The 17,565-nt window shown below is 41.7% G+C and overlaps 1 protein-coding gene across 1 annotated transcript in view; it reads right to left on the reverse strand.

The window, feature by feature from the left end:
- The window catches only part of LOC110989412 (CUB and sushi domain-containing protein 3-like), a 73,647-nt gene that overhangs the window by 38,255 nt on the left and 17,827 nt on the right, over window positions 1–17,565 (reverse strand). Inside the window, exons 2-4 of the mRNA XM_087131434.1 lie at window positions 9,418–9,498; window positions 8,244–8,606; window positions 6,739–6,861 (exon numbers count right to left, since the gene is read on the reverse strand). Of these exons, the coding sequence (XP_086987560.1) occupies window positions 6,739–6,861; window positions 8,244–8,606; window positions 9,418–9,496 (565 nt within the window). The 5' untranslated portion in view covers window positions 9,497–9,498. The remainder of the gene's footprint in view (window positions 1–6,738; window positions 6,862–8,243; window positions 8,607–9,417; window positions 9,499–17,565) is intronic.

Raw genomic sequence — 17,565 nt, forward strand, 5'->3', positions numbered from 1 at the left:
CTCCCACCAGTCCACACTAACTTAAAAGAAGACAGGCGGTGTGATGAAATTAATGTTCGGTTCGATTTCTTCTCAGCTGATCGGTCCACCGTAAGTGGAGAAGTTTGAACAGTATGGCTGAGCTGTCCACTGGGTCCAGCAGTAGGCCTACTACATCTGTGGTGATGTCACGTCTGACGTCCATGAGAACTGTGGTGTGATCGTAATGCAGACCAGTAACGAGGTTGGCTGCAGGAAATTGGACAAGAAACACTTCTGCTTTTACTGCGATGTGCCCCAGGCCAAGCTCCCCTGTCATCTCCAGTCATGTCACAAGGAAAAATGAGGGGTGTTCGAGATCAAATGTGACCCCAACGCTAATGTGCGTAAGAAACTTCTGTTGAAAGTCCGCAACATAGGTGATCACAGGCACGATTGCTAGGTTCTGCATGAAGGTCGTGGTGTGCACGTTGTCGGGTACAGGCCAAATCGCAAGATATCTCCCCAACCAAATGCACCACTTGAATCATCTGTCCATCTGCATCACCGTTCTGACATTATCAAGGCCGTGCACGATATTGCTGGCTTCAGGGAAGACAAACGGTTCTACGATGTTCTGTCACTAGCACTGAAGATTGGTTATTCCGTCAATCAGTGTACACTCGTCTTGGAAGGAAGTGCCCAAGAGTACGGCCAAAACACAAAGCGGAACGTGCGGAAGAGTTTCTGCAGTTGTGTGAATTGAACTGGCGAGACCTTGTGTCCACACATGCACACAGAACGCTTTACCAAGGAAAACGCCAGAAACATTATCTTTTTTCCTAATCAATCAGATTTGGCAACTCTATCTATCTGTCGGTCTGTCTGTCTCTGTCTGTCACAAGAGCGGGCTGACTTTTGAGCTGCCACCTACATTTTTAATGCCCTTTTCCTGCCTCCATATATAAGGACAACTTCCTGGTGATGCTGCATGATGCAGCAGGGAGCCCTCTTCGCTATTGAAACGAGTGAACCGCCGTCTCTGGACTACCGCAGAGAAGACAGACGTCCAAGAAGGCCTGCGCAAATTCTTCCAGTTGAGGAAAGTTCCTGGCAAGCTGGACATCGAAGCAGCTTGCACTGTAGTACTGCAGACCTGTACTTGGAGAAACTTTTGTTGTAACACAATGAAGTTGTAGCCAAGTAAAGCTATGATATTCCACACCAGCCATTCTCTGGAGAATATTGATGATGAACCCTACGGTAGTATGCCAATAACACAACCTAATTTTACTGGCCTAAACAACCAAAAACTTGCAATGTGTGTGATGTCCTCAGTGTTATAAGCTGCCCTCACACGGACGAAAAACCCTCCGTCTGATAGTTTGGGAAGTATATGCCCTCCATCTGCAGTGTCTACATGTATGGGTATATGTGCAGGCGTGGCATACACAGTGTCGACCTCTGCACAAAAGAAGTCCACATAATGCAGGGTGCGATAGCGTAGTTTGGACTCCCACACGTCCACACAATGTTTTCTCCTCTCTGAAAAACAGTTTTTCAGAGGCATTTTGGGGTCAAGGTTATCCGTAGCAAAATGAAGAGGAACAGTCCAGGAACTCATCATCAAAAATCTTGCTCGAAGGAAATATCCTAACTGGGGAAAAGGAGCATTTTCCTCAAGTTTCCTTAACCACAGGAGAACAAAGGAATGTCCACACTTTGTATGTAAAACTGGTATGGGTGTGTTAACTAACTTCTCAGAAATAATTTCATTTACATAGCGGGTATCTTTTAAAAAAAGGCTTCGGTGTGTATAGCAATCGCAAATTGAATGTTCATTTGTGATTGAGGTAAACAAGAACAGGAATTGGTTTTTGTGATTTGAAAAACAATGAAAACAACTTAAAGCCTGCTTTCATCGTTTTATGGTCACTTTTGCGACGTATACTCACAGCACTGCAGTTCATCAAATCCGTAGGGACAGTTCTTCAAACCATTGCAAACAGCTCGGGATTAAATGCAGAGCGTTGAATTCTCACATTGAAAAATGAGTTCACCTGAACACCCACCCGGCCCTGCAGAATATGACAGCCGAAACAGTCGTTTAATGTGGATCAAAGACAGAAAAAAAATAGCACAAAGTAAAAGCCTCATGTGTGTGTGTTTAAAATTGTCGTTTCTTGAGCAAGCAAACTTGAAAGGTACAATTTGTATGCTGAAATTATTAATAACTGCCTGAATTGATTTACATTGAATTGAAATAAGGTTTATAACCCTTTAAAGAAAACATACGTAACTATGATGACTAGTTCTCCTTGAAAAAAATGCCTGACAGCGAGCAGTTAGACAAAACTCCTGACATTGGAACTGGCTGTGCGTCTTTTAATTGAAATTGGCCTAATAAAGCTTTTGTCATTACTTATTCCTGTCGCAGTATTTTGAAACAGATGTTTGTGGAAAGCGAAAACTTGAATACTTGAAGAATAAACCATGCGCAACATTCACTTATTAGTGCGTAAAACCACGAAAGTTATTCACCCCATTAAAGGTTTTGTCTTTGGGCCTCCAAATATAAATGATATAAATTTCCCAGAACAAACAGTACAATGTACATGCATATGCTTACAGATTTCAAATGCCTCAATCGTCATTTTGAATCCTCCCCTCTGCTTAAACGCGTTGGTTTTCATTGTCACATTGATGATAGGAAGCCTTGAAGTTACCCTCTTAACGGGTGTGGTCCCGCTCAAGAGCAATCCGTTTCCTGAGCCTGTTGCTAAGTCACCGAGCTCTAAACCAGGTCCCTCCATTGTAACGACGTCGTACTGGCGTTCAGTATTAAAATCCAAGATGCGGATGACGATGAATCCACTAGACGCTCGAAACTCCCACTGGCAGCTCAGGTCGTTGGGATACAGGTCGGGGTAATTAGGAGAGGTGAGAGTGTAAGGGACGTTGTCCTCCAGGTTTATTGTCCTCTGACAATTATCTGATGCACACGGTCATTGTGGAACAATTCCAAATTAATACCATGTAAAAACGTTAAGAATGACCTGTCTGTACATGAAACACAACAGGCTCTGCGCTTGCCAAGTTGCAACGAACAGGAGGTCGATGAAGAAAAGGTTTATTTCTTTGAAAACGAGTACCCGGTTTTCGCCAGATTCTTTTTTTTTTTTTACAAAAAACACTTCTTAGGCGAGTAGGAAAGAAAATAATCGAAATATTTATTTATCAAAGTACTAGCACCAAAACCCTAAGAGAACAATACCAGCAAAAAAACAAGGATGTCGGGACCATGAATGAGGTTGTTGATTCCCCCCCCCCCAGTGTTGAATGAGCCAGAAGCCGCATTCACTTTTGAATCGCCCCCGACATCAAACGCTGGATACACCGTTGGTTGGAAACTAATTTGGAGCATGTTGGTGATGTAAACAATAGTCTTTTTCCAATGAGCTTTATCCATCATGAGAATGGAGACATTGTACTTGATCCTCTGTGTAGTTTGATGCTCAGGTAATTTGTTATGTTCAGGAGAGGTAGATTTGAACTATATTTTTGAAAACATCCTAGCGTTAGATCGCTGAACATTTTAAAGCTTCTATTCAGCATCTCACTGATACCCAGCAAGAGGCTGTAACCGTATCGTCCTAAAAGTCCGGGGTCAGATTGGGACCCAGATTCCGGGCCCCAGGGGGCCTGACCGTTTACGGATCAGCATGAACCAGCATAAATTGATGCAGTTGGTGGATCTGAGACTCTTGCAATTGGTGCAGTTTTAGGTAACCATAAACGAGTAGGCCTAAACTGAATCCTGACTCCAAATGTTAACCTAGAAGTTTCATGACAAAACTGACCTAAACCCGCCGAAAGTCCGGGTTAATTTTGCCAAGAAAGTAGGGTTCCAAGTCATCCATATTCAGGAAATTTGCCAACCCGGCATGTCTGGGTTAAGGTGACCTGGAAAGGGGTTAAACGCAGTTTGACCCAGAGCTGGGTCAGAAGTGATGACCCTTTTCTGAATCAAGCTGGCCCAGAAAGGGTTACAAAGAAATTGACCCGGAGGCCGAAACAAAATCTGACCCGGGACTTTTTAGAATGTAGTATGAGCAAGATGTTACCAAATTGTTTATTGCAAACTCGGTGGGCTTGACGGTCAGCCTATAACGGGGCCCTGATATTGTTGATTAAATGGGAGTTTGCAGATATCATGATACTGGACACTTAAACAGACATAGTTATTCCGGAGTAAAACATCACCCCAAGATTCCTGGATTACCATGGAAAGGGGGGACGTCCATTTCTGCAAAAAGTTGATTCTTGAAACCAATCACTACCTTTGTCTTGTTGACGTTAAGTTTAAGGAAATTATAGATAAAATCCACTGTCCCATGCGCATCCATGATAAAGTCCTCTATACTCTTGGCATGGCTTTAAAAACCGCAAAAGGCGCAGTAGGACAAATCGAAATTTATATCTCTGTTGTCAGCATATATGTGGAATCCCATAAAATTACTGCAAATGACTTGAGCATCAGGTGGTAGGGTATCATTCAGAAACAAATGTGGACCACGCTACGACCGCTGGCGAACTCTGAATTCAAAAGTGAGGATGCTGAGAAGTTGTAATTGATGTGGACATGCTATGTTCTTGTCAACTGATGCAACGTGATCCATGCACTTGAGTGAAGCATCAGACACTCCGAGAAGCCTTCCCATCCGATCAAATTGGACTTAATCAATCTTGTTACTTAGGTGAAGCAGGACAGTTAAGGATAATAACGTGCCACTTTCCATGGTCCACGTGACACCATTGCCATGATCCCAAAGGAGAGCCATTTCAGTTTTGTGAAAATGCTTATACGTTGACTGTATATCATGGTCATCAAGAACCCAAGGTTGAAGATTGAGTTCAACAATCACAAGAATTTCTTTAGCAACTGTGAAATCTTACAACACTTTAGAAATGTTCCAAGAAGCTCTTGGGCTTTTGTTGATTTTGTGTAGAAGGAAGTAGTCTTTAAATGACAAAAGCATCAAAATTTAAGTCCCCGTAGAGAAGACACTTTCCATAATTTCCATTACCAACGAACTATGTTTCAGAGAGGGCAAATATGTCAATTCATAAGTGGTGACGTATATGTAATAATGCGATAGGGCGATTAACTCAACAGTGAAAGGAGTTAAAGGCAATTTATATTTTACTTTACCGCCCGTCTTACTTTTGTTTCTCCTCTTGTACGTTATTACATTCAGTAGATGCACAGAACAAACCGTTTTCGAACGAATCAGCAGCCAGATAATGAAGTTCTTGTGTTGGTTTTGCTGAGTACTCATTTGTGTAAGTGATTCATTGGAGTAAGTGAGCATGCTTGGTCAGTCCACGAAGCAGAGATCAAGAAAAAGTGGCAGTTTGCCCAGAGAAGGTGCCACTGACAACTACGTGCAAATTGGCCTTGTGAGCTCTTCTTGTAAAAATTAGACGTTGTTAGTGATGAGCTCCAGGCGAAGAGAAATTGATTGTAAGATACAGTTTGTAAATTTCATGTGGATCGCTCCAAAACACGCCAAATGAGTCACTGTTGATAATCAATCGAGATGACAGCAGATACGTTCAAGCATGGCTTCTATTTCCATATGATTTATGCAGCGCAAATATGAGGGTGTAGCCCCACACCTAACATTCTGCAAGTTATTCTTAATAAGTAAACATGGGTGTAAATGTTTGCAGCGGCTTAACGTGAGTGGATGAGTGTGCTCCTAGAAGCCAAACCCGTTTCAAAGCCGCATTTTACTATTGTGCTGCCGTAGAAATATTACCACCGAGTTCATAGGTGTGGATTTTATAGCACATGCCACCTCTCAGAGTATGACCCACGTCATTTCCTTCCAAAAACTAACACCAGGGTGTCATTAAGAAAACAAAAACTGTGAACTCTTAATGGCGTGCAAAGTTAACATTTAGTCCGCGTATGCAGATATCTTTATACCTAGACGCAGCAACTTAATATTTATTCCCGGAATAGAGATATCTCTATAGTAATAGAGATATCTTTATCCCGAATAGAGATATCTCTATAAATAATACATATATCTTTATTCTCTTATAGAGATATCTCTTTTATTCTCTTATAGAGATATCTCTTATAATAATGGAGATATCTCTATTAATATATCCCGCTTCCGAGGTCAGCAATGGAACAGCCAGGAAGTCTTGTACCGTCTGGATAAACATAGGAAAGGTCTAGGCGTTGGTGTTCTATCGTGGAAAATCCCCTTCTTCAATTGCCTTTGTACCCTAATCCTTATCGATGTTTGACTGAAAGCCTGTCCCATATTTAATTCCAAGCATTTATTACAATATGTGAAAAAATACCGAATTTCCAGAATATTTCACAAAAAGAACAGGAATTAACAACCTGGATACTTAATCACTATAAACAAGCGTTTGTGCAATGAACAAACGAGAGGTGATTGGGCTAAAAATGCAGTTGGAATAGGTACATCGTTGGGATTGTCCGTGAGTAAGCAATGGACAATTGTAATTGTTTTTTATCATCGGCAGGTTACAAGTATAATTAATTAATAATACAAGCCAAAAGCCTTGGACAATGAACACTATTATTTGTTCTTTCATTGAACTGGTAATTTAAGATTATGTTCTTCAGGATTTATTTGTTTGTGATTTGTTTGGAAAATTAAAAGCTCTTTTCATTGCTTCCGGTCAGATGAGATCGTCAGCCTGACGGTTTGCAGACCCAATACAAAATCCACTTACAACAGTGTTGTTCATCGAAGGCGAAGGGACAGTCCTTTAAACCATCACAAACGGCACGGGATGAAATACAGATCGTTGACCCCCGACACTGGAAATCAGGCTCGCCGGAACACTCACTCGGCGCTGCGAAAAAAAATCTGATTTCAACTGTTTGCACAGAAATGACAACATTGCACGGCAAAAAACCGAAACATTGTTAACCTAAACTTCATTAGGTTTAATGAAAAACACAAACGATATTTTGAGCAGTGACTTAGCCCGGGGGGGGCTTGGAGCACGTGTACCCCCCACAAGCATATATGTGTGCAAACGCCTTCAATTGTGGACTCCCTATTGTTCCTCTTTTGTTCGTACTTGAACTTTTTAGGAAGACCTCCCATATCTTTTGTACACGTTTTTGAACCGTGGACTATTCGGCAACAGTGGACCATATTGTCTCCTATTGTTATAGGTCCACGATTGAAGGCGTTTACACACTCACACACACAAATTCCCGGTGCCCCACCCCCAGGTGCCCCCCCACCGTAAAAAAACAACAAAAAACAAAACCAAAAAAAGACAAAAACCCCAACAACAACAGATGAATGGATATTGAACAAGTCCAACAAAAACCTGCCCCCAAAACCACACCACTGATAGCTGGTGTCCTCCATAAGATGCTCCTGCCCCCCTGTAAAATCCTAGCTTTGCCACTGATTGTTAGGATCAGTTGTTGAAAAATTCATGGCAGCTATAGAGAAAAGGTAACAGTGACCGATAACAATCTCTCTGATATACTGACATTTCGTTTTTGGTTAATTTTGGATTAATTTCGGGTCCTGTTTTAGAAAATTTACAACAGTCATTGGGACTGTGGTATGGTGATCACTTAGTGTTTAGGATCGTCGGACATCAGGGAAGAGAAGATTTTTTGTATTTCATTTAATAGGTGAGCGGGAGGGTCGAATTTTAGACATCAGCTATGTCGGTATGAAGAACCTGCGCGGTGATATAGGGGGGGGGAGAAATGTCTTATTTTTTGAACAGCGGCAAGAGAAGATTTCTTTTCTTCTTTTATTTCAGAGCAGGAAAGGGGGCGCCCAAGATGCCAAGGACATGGGCCTCAGCTGAGGGCGTGCCCCCACTGCCTTAGTTACGCCACTGATCAGAGGGTAATCTGAAAGGCTTGCATGACCACCGTCAAGAATCTTGTGAGTAGTCATAACCCACAACTCATATCACCCAATCTCTCATTAAAGATTTTTCCTGATTTGACGGTGCACACGTTAGTAGAGACAGGCAAATTCTGGAATCTAATAAATCTAATCAATTATTTTTGCCGTAGCAACTTATTGATTGTGGAACTTTTATTGAACAGAATCATGAGGATTCGATTCTCCGGGATGCAATTATAGATGACGTAACGTGAAACATCTACAAATCATACTGCAGATATTTTTCGGAATTTTTTTGTCCCCAGGCTTCCAAAGTACGAGTTTTCCATATTAAATGATACATGTACTTACTAGTTTCAAATGCCTCAATCTTCATTTTGAATCCTGTTCCCTGCATGAATGCGTTGGTTGTCATCGTAACATTTATCATAGGAAGCATGGAAATTACCCTTGTAACGGGTGTGGTTCCGCTTAAGGTTACTTTGTTTCCTGGGCTTGTCGCCAAATCACCAAGCTCCAAACCTGGCCCTTCCACTGTAACAATGTCTCCATTTCTAAGGTGGAAATCCACGATGCTGATGACAAAGAATCCATTAGAAGCTCTGAGCTTCCACTCGCAGCTCATGGAGTTAGGATACTGGTCAGGGTAATTCGGAGAGGTCAGATTGTAGAGGGGGCTCTCTTGCAGGTTGATAGTCGTCTCTCCACATTCATCTGATGAACGTAATCAAAGGGAAGAACAAAACAAAAACAAAACAATAAATGGAAAGGAACTTGTTCACTGCCCATTGTTTTCCTCCCACTGCAAGGTACCAAGTGAATTGCTTAATCGTTTAGAGAAATTGAGAATTGATAAAAAATGTACATGCATTCAAACAAGATTTTCTGCAGCGTTTGGGTTGAATGAAAAAAGGGTTCCTGCACATACTTAAACAGATAATTATTGCCGCGGATGTAATTTTCTGGGAAACAATAGTTACGAATACGCCAGAAGGGCTGACGAGGATGGCTTTTGATGTTTATGGTCTAATAATCAACTTTGCTGCCATCGCATAATGGTGAAATTTATTTACTGGGGAAGCTGCGAGCGTGAGTATTTCGGTGAAGTCTCACTTGTTGGCGACATAACACAGGATTTACGACCCATGTAGCGAACATATTGTCTTGCATGCCTAATACGAGCAAAACACTCATTCTGATCAAGTGTTCCTGTATATTTCAACATGTGATTATGTTATTAGGGCATATAAAGTTCTTGGTCTCGCAGTTATGGGGGGCCACTTGCATTGAGAATGCGTCAGTGGGAAAAATATACGCTTGGAAAAAATGGGTGTTTCTTGAGAGCAGCATGTCTGTTTTCAAACAAAAGGTGTCGTGATGACCGCAAGCCATTAGTGGGAAAACACTCAAGGGTTGCTCCAGGAAAATGCACTACAACGGTGTGTGGGGGGGGATTCCGCCTCCAGGCTTGGTGTCAAGAATGGAGAATAAAGAAATTCATGAGTCAACTGAATAAACTTCATACCAACAGGATATGCTCTGGTTCCGGGTATGGACACGCCGAAAAAGGCCAAAACAAGAATCAAAGCAGTCATCAAAACCATCTCTGAAAAAACAACGGAAAATATCCATAGCAGCGTTATCTGAAATCACCCTCAAATTAGAAATACTAAGGTAAATCGGAAGAGTGGGGGAGCAGTCATTGACCACTGGATTATCTCGCCCCCTCTTGGTATTTGGTGCTCAAGGTAAACGAATGTTTCATAAGAAAAATTGATAAAGTATCAATGTCAAAGGAAAACAGGAACCTCTTGTATATAACATTAAGACGCCATATCCAGCTGAATCTGGACGAGTTTCATGCGATAATCCTGACGACTTCTTCTTTGAGGACGGAAGGTATTGCATTCGGTTTTATACAGATCGACTTTGAAGAATCAGCGGCTCTGTAACTTAAACACAGTGTGGGGGCTACTGCAAATGACTATATGGTGCGTAGTAGTTGAAAACTGACAGTTATGGAGCACAACCCCTTTTTCACCGTTTTAGCAAAAAGCCCTGGGTTGTACATCGACTCAAAAAATCGGGGGAATCCCCTAAAAATCTGGAATTCCAGATTTTAACAATTTTTCCCTGGGTACCTCATCGACCCAAAATAAGACCCAAAAATACCGGGTAAAATAGACACCTTCAGGGCCAAAAACCCCCTTTCACCCACCACTCGCGCCGGGGATTCCCACTCACCTTTTGACCTTGGCGCACTTTTCCTGTAAACAACTCGTGACTTGACGCCGATCGCACCAACAATCACTCTCAAAAACATGGACTTCCCATCACTTGCCCGTTATAAAAAACGGAAAAAATAATAAACACTACATAAAAATAAATGGTAGATAAAACTACAAATGTAAATTGTTATTTTCGCAAAGACACCAGAAATTCGATCGATTTGATAGATTCGTACGATTGTTTTCATTGTTTAAATTCCAAAAGTTTATGCAAATGCACCGATTGTAAAGAATGCCACAATTGTCACCAATGTAACGACTGCACCAGACGGAACGACTGCTCCACCTGCGACGATTGCGGTAGATGTATAAATTGCGTGGCTTGTTTTAATTTATACGACTGCCCAAATTCAAATGCCTTGGACAGTTGCGAGGACTGTCATGAGTGTGCCCATTGTATCGAGTGTTTTGGTTGTACGTATTGCACCTGCTGCGTAAATTGTGTCGAGTTGGAAGGAATGGATCACGTGGTGCTCGTAGATGGTAAGCATAAAAAGCTGAGGCACGCGCTAGAGAACGAGCCACTGCCCGATTCAGCGACTAAACTCGACGCGGATTTATACAAAATTGGACTAATTATTGAACACGACGTTGACGTCTAACATTTAATTAAAGTAGAAATCCCACCCGAGTTATAACTGAGGTTATTTTTTTCCTTAAATAAATGAACTATTAATAAAAGATGACTGATGCGGAACTTTGTCACTTGCTGAATCTAAAGGAAGTACACATAGCGGGCAGCGGGAACCAACGTACACCCGAAAACACGTGCAACCACCAAATATTTTGAATAGACGAAAGATATGCTTGTAAACATTGCGGTCTAATTTTTGTGTGGGTTTCCTCGTACATCCCCGTAGACATGGGAGATCGATATTACAAGCATCACGTTTGGAAAAAACCGCCGCCACCAAAATCGAGAAAAACCCTACAAAAATATGACATTTGCTTTAAAAACGGCGAAGCGGGTGAAATAGAATATAAGTTAAACCGAGTTTTAAACGGTAAAATCTCTAGAGGTAAACCGTTGAAGGCTTTGATCGCGGTATGTTATCAAGAGACAACCGGGGAAACCGAATCTAAAGTGAAAGATCTATTTCAAGTTTCAGATAAGCACTGGGAAATCGCTCTCGATAAATTAAATCTCGCCAAACAAGACCTATAGATTGACCAAACAAGAAATGTATATAATAAAATAGAGACTCACACGTTTTACTTAACCGAGAACGAGCAGACGTTTAAATTGAGAGATGTCATTAAAAACACCAAAGGCGACAAGGTCGCCCGAGTAAATAATATTCACTTTGAAGCTGGATATTTTAACGTAACAAACGCGACTGAAATTGAGTGGGACACAAACTTGGACGGTAGGCCCGCGGGGGTACTTGGCAAACGACCACCCGCAATACCTTCAGAGGAAAGAGCGGAAGTATCTCCCAATTCAGAATTAGTACAAACAGCTAAAAACAGATTGATCCAAGCAAATAAAACAGGCAATTTAGCGGGAGAAATTAGAATCATCGCTGATGAAATTGAGCAGCTAAACCAAGAAATTGCAACTTTAGAAGATCAGTTAAACCAAAGACAACCATTAGAAACGCGAGCTCGTTTAGCTTATGATATCAACGATAAAAAAGTAAAATCAGCTTCACTGCTCGAGGGGCAAAGACAGGCTTTAGATGAAATTTACGAAGGGAATCCTCCGCCTCGACCTACCACCAACTCCCCCGTAACACCCACGAGACCAAGAAGAGAATTAACTAAAAGACTGTTTTTGACGGGACTAACTGAACCTATGTACAACAGACTTCATTCGCGAAGCTCATCTCAACCATTACCCGAGGGTCAAAGAGGAAGCATCGTGGTATCCCCCGCTTATTATAACATGGACTGGTTTCCCTTTTTGTTAAACTCGATTCCGGGCGTTTCTTTTAAGGTTCACTCAGAATCTAAACGGGTGACTTTAGCCATTACGGACCCGAATCTCAAGTTGCGACTGAATAAAGAAGTGTCCAAGCTACTGAACTTACCCAAAATAAAACTTTTCCCAACGTTATTTACGAAAGCAAGCACGATTATTCATTGCAAACAATTAAATACATTTTACAATTTTTATAACAAGCAGTCTTTAGACTTGCTGTACGTGATAGCCACCGAGCCTTGCACCTCAACCCCCGCAACGTGTAAAACGCCTAAAAAGTTAGAACGCAGAAACATCAGCGAATTGACTTTTTCTGTTAAAAACGATCGAGGTGAGCTCTTGAATGACATCGGCAATATTTTAATCGAGCTAGACATTTTTAAAACGCGTAATTATAAAAGTAATATTATAATAAAAGATGACTAACATATACCCAAATTTACCCAAAAAAGGGGAACCCAAAATTAACAGACTCAGAGAGATCGAAGGAATTAAATCCCAAAATTCAGAGAACGCGATTCGCGCAAAGCTAGCTACAATAAGATCAAACGACTTTTAACCGCACTTGGATAAGTGTAGTACGGCGTGGAAGTCCTGGGCGCGACCTCGGCAGCCGTCGGCATTCCCGCCATTTTGGGAGTCGTTACCGGACCGTCGGACTTGTGATGGAAGACATCGCTATCGGTCCGTTTGGTGCTTATGCAATATTGAAATACGCCTCCCGTAGACTCACCCACAAAACCAAAAAACACGACCAGACTCGAATGTTGGCAGACGCTAAATTAAACACCATCGAGGAATACGTATCTCACGCGATTGAAGACGGTGATATATCCAAGGAAGAAGTTGTATTTATTTTACCTGAGCTGAAAAAGTTTAACGAAATGAAAGAAAAGATCAGATCGAGTACAAAATTGCAAGCGAGCGAAGCGAGCTCAACCACCAAAGAAGAATTTGAACGCCAAGTCAACGAGAGAGCAGAAGCGCTAGCCAACGAACGGGCGGCGGTTTTAAAAAAGATCTTATGAAAAAACTTTGCGAATAAGTCTTACAAAGTCGGCCCGATATCAAGACCTACCACCCGCTTATCAACCGACCCAACCAACGGCAACTAAGTTCTAAATAAAAATCTAAATAAAAGTCTTTTAAAATAAATGGGAGCCAACTTTCGTAGCCTAACAATTTTAGTCAACGAAGAAAATTCGTTTACTGCCGAGTATAACGCACGCGTATAAATTACCGAAACTCACCACGGCGAAGCCGTCAATCGCTGGTCTACCGAGCCGATATCGTTTTATCAAAATCAATTTAATTTTGCGCGACGACGGCCTGCGGTGTGAGTTTTGATCTACTGTCCGACCCCAATCCGTACGTGTCGACGTTATTTAATTTTCACGTATATTACACCGTACGAAAGATATTTCACGACTGCGTGATGCCCATCCCGAGGGACGACGTATTTGACGCGTTACTCAATAATTACGACCATCGGAAGTTTACGGACACGTGCCTTTTGTACGGAGTAGACCCAAACGGATCGTATAAACAGACTGGCGACACTTTGTCGAACGGATTAGGTACCGCTTATTATTACCACAACGGTTACGTTCCTTGTCCCGGGTAAAAACTACGACGCGCACGACTTACACGTGACCAACGGTAAATATGCGGGAACATGGGCTTTGGCTGGGCTAAAGCGCCTAAAGGTTCTGGTCGCGCAAGTACCTACACGGTTACCTGGATTTCAAAGTTTCGGTTGACGGAAGTGGGAATCACCAAGGTAAATGAGTCGATTCGAGCGTTACTCGGAGCACAGGCACAGACCAATACCAGCGTTTTAGCCACCAGCACCGGATTAGACGCGCAACGGAAATTTATTACGATCGTGGAGTCTTTAATTAATTCGGACCCCGATCTCAAACAGTCGATCGACCAATTCCAAGATTCGCTACAATACGCAAAAACGCCTCTGGACTCTGTAGTCGCCCCGGGCTTGTACCTGGTGCCCTCGGGCATGGACTTAAGCATCGGTACTTTTGAGGGTTATAACAATAATTTACAAATCGCGACCGCGGATATGAAGACTGGATACGTACCGAGTTTGAATTTGGGAGAATTCCCAGAAGTGACCAAAGCGAGCGAACCAAGTCAACCAGAACTGCTACCCACTCGACCAAAGCAACTTCAACAACCAGCGAGCAAACCTTTAGAGGCGCACAACGAGGAAAAACTGTCCTTAACCGTCGGAGCCGTTGCCGAAGGTGTCATCGGTTTTACGTTGTTTAAAGTTTTAACTTAAACGGTTTGATTTAAGGCGTAAAAAACCTCACCTTAAATTTAACGTGAGGTTTATTTTTTTACCTATTTACATCTTTTGCACGTACGTCAAAATCAAAATACCAACGCCTACAAACGAGGTCCACATGTAATCTGCCACCCATCCGACGGCTTTACTCGCCACGTTAAAATCCAACTCAAAACGCTACCGATGATTCCGGGCAAAGCGTCCAAAGCTTTTAACCCGAGTTTCTTTAATACATTGGCCAAATTTCACAGTTGCCGTTTGATCCAATCGGTAATTCCGCCTTTGGAGGGAGGAGCTGGCGTTGGTTTTGGTGCAGGTGCAGGTTCGGGCGCAGGCGTTCCCGCTGCTCTGACGCTAGCTACGATACTACTAACGATGGTACTCACCGCTAGTGAAAAAACCGTTAAAATGATTACGATCGTCACGCCTTGCTCTCGAAATAAAATTCTAATTCACTCGCGTAGTGTCAAATCCGAATTCACGATTTTTCGATCGTTTCCTTGATGCAATTGGTTTGGCTCCTCAATTGATTGGTATTTCTATTGATGACTTCTAATCTCCCGGTTCTCTCGACTCGTAAGTCGTCCAATTGCCGTTGAAGTTCTGTACGTTCTCCTTCCGATGTCGCTTCTTTCAACTTGGCTTTGACCTGTTGAATTTTTGCGTCTAACTGATCTAATTCACTTTGATTTAAAATTAATTCTCCTTTTATCGTTTGTAACGATTTATCTAAAGCGACGAGTTCTCTGTAATTTAACCTTCGGGTTGAACGTCTACGTCACGGGTGATGTCTTCTACGATGTCGCTCGCTAGATCTGCTTCTTGGGGTAGTTCTACTAATTCCATGCTCTCGGGGTGAAGTTTGGCTAGTTTACTAGCCACTTCCTGTGCCTGTTGCTTTGTTTTGCCAGAAAGTAATCTCGCAAGCCTAAGACGCGTCTTATGAAATCTGTGTTTGTTCTTTCTCTAGTAGTATTTAGGCTAAGAAATTCACTATTATTATTTATATAGGATAAAAGAACTTTTTTGCCTTCGAACCTTACGCACAGGCGATCTTTACTATCTAAATTAAAAATATTTGGGTCTTTAATTTCTGTTTTGTAACCAGTTTCTTCTTTAATAGCTGAGTAAAAATCATTCACTTTAGATTCGCGTAACAATTGCCTAAGCTCTATTAATTTGACTTGTCTCGTTAGTTCTGTTTCGTGTAAAGGATCGACGTCTTTAATTAACTCATGGTATCGTTTTTTGATCTCTAAGCCACCATATATTTAATCTTCGTCGTCTGGCCAAGCGTGAATAGGATGTGTAAAGTCAGGGACTTCTAACGACGTTTCATTAATGTCAGTAAAGGACGTTTCTGTTTGCGTCAGATTAAGTATTAAGACTTCCCACGCCGATTGAAAGTCTTGATCGGTCTCTTATTTGTTTTCTAGTGGTATTTTTTCAAAATCAACGCCTCCTTCAGCCATTTCACTTTAACTTTAAAATAATGAAACTTATCATGAAACAGGCTCGCGGGCAATATGCCTTGCGCCACCAACCAACCCTGGGTTGCCAATGCACCGCTTGACAGCGCGGTCAATTTCAACACGTCTTAGACAGATAATTTATTTAACTCTGGCGGTTTAATTTTAAAAACTTATTCGATAGCATGGTGTAACCCATTGAGATTGCCTAAAACGACGGCACCGTGGTTAACAGTATTGGCGATTCCGTTTACGTCGATTGATTTAGCGTTACTCATAATTATATATAAGGAGTTTTTAAATTTATTCCAAATTTATTCCATATCCAAAATCTCGGGTCGGTTAACAGTCGGCTTTGATTGAGTCGGTTCAACTTTCATAACCATCGACTTGTTTTTCCAGATTAAATAGACCGCGAGCGCTCCAATAGCCAATCCACCAAATATCAAATTTCTGTTCTCGATGGCCGTTTGATAGATAATACTTTCATTTTTACTTTCTGAGCTGAAGTTCTGGTTGCTCTCTTCTCTCCCTAATTTCATCTTGGCGAGCTGCTGCTTTATCTTTTTGTTATGCCCGGCTAATTTTTTACCCTGTTCCACTCGCCTCGGATTTTAGCTTTAGTTACCGTCTGTACCTGCGTCTTACCGGGGTGGTTCTTGCTTCGCTGTTTGCTGGGGTGCTCACTTCGTTCGGGTTCGCTTCGCTCGTTGACATTTTCTTTCATAGTAATAGAACTTTTGTTGAACTCCAGGTGTTTAGTGGTAATCAACGCAGCTGTCAATGGTGACAAGTAAACCCGTACTTGTAACAAACTTCGGTAAGTAAGTGACCCATGGTCTGGCTGATAATCGAGTCGTCGTTTAAGTCTTTAGTCAGCGCTTCTTCGGATTTTAAGTTGACGTTGAATCCAAAGAGATCGACCGGGGTGGATTTCCAAGTAAGCGAGAGTACAAACTTAGGATCGCATGACCGAGGGTTTTTACGATCTCTTTACCAAATTTGACTTCGTATAAATTGAATAATTTGTCTTGGTCTTTGGGTGACAGGGCTTCGATGTCTATGATCGAATATTCTTTACCTAGGTACTTCTTACTTTCACCTGAAGCATCTATCGAACAGAGCTGGTCTTTTACGTTGGGTTGGGAATCACTTTTTGAATCGGCAAGTATGCTTTTGATGTCGTCCATTTAAATATGTATGATTTTATTTTGTTGACACTTTGTTTGAAGCATAGGTATTCAATGGTATAGTACGTTAAATTCCTTGCGATAACTAGCTGAATAAGTAGTTGAACTAACTCTAACATTGTTGCTTATTTATTGTAACTAAAATAAAAAAGTTTGTAACCAGGCTGACGTAGCCCAGCTATAACAAAAGGTAAGTAAATGGTAAGTAGTTCATAGGTAAGTCAAGTTAGCTGCTATAACTAGTTTTCAAGTCTTTAGACGACGTGACAATTAGTCCATCAGACTTTTTAGCATTGTTACACTTTAAACTACATAGCACAACGTTAGACTTGACATGCCCAGTTTTGTTATCTAACCGCTCAATAGTACAGAGGTCGTCTCTATATTCGATAAACTGCATTGAGACCTCACAATCTGGGTTAAAGCAAAGTGGATAATCTTCGATCAAACCACGGCAAAAATCAGTGTCAATAAAACGATTGGGGTCGAATCGATTGTAT

The sequence above is a fragment of the Acanthaster planci genome, linkage group LG21 (genome assembly GCF_054643075.1).
Source record: "Acanthaster planci isolate LZ-2023a linkage group LG21, COTS_SCS, whole genome shotgun sequence".
NCBI classification, from domain to species: domain Eukaryota; kingdom Metazoa; phylum Echinodermata; class Asteroidea; order Valvatida; family Acanthasteridae; genus Acanthaster; species Acanthaster planci.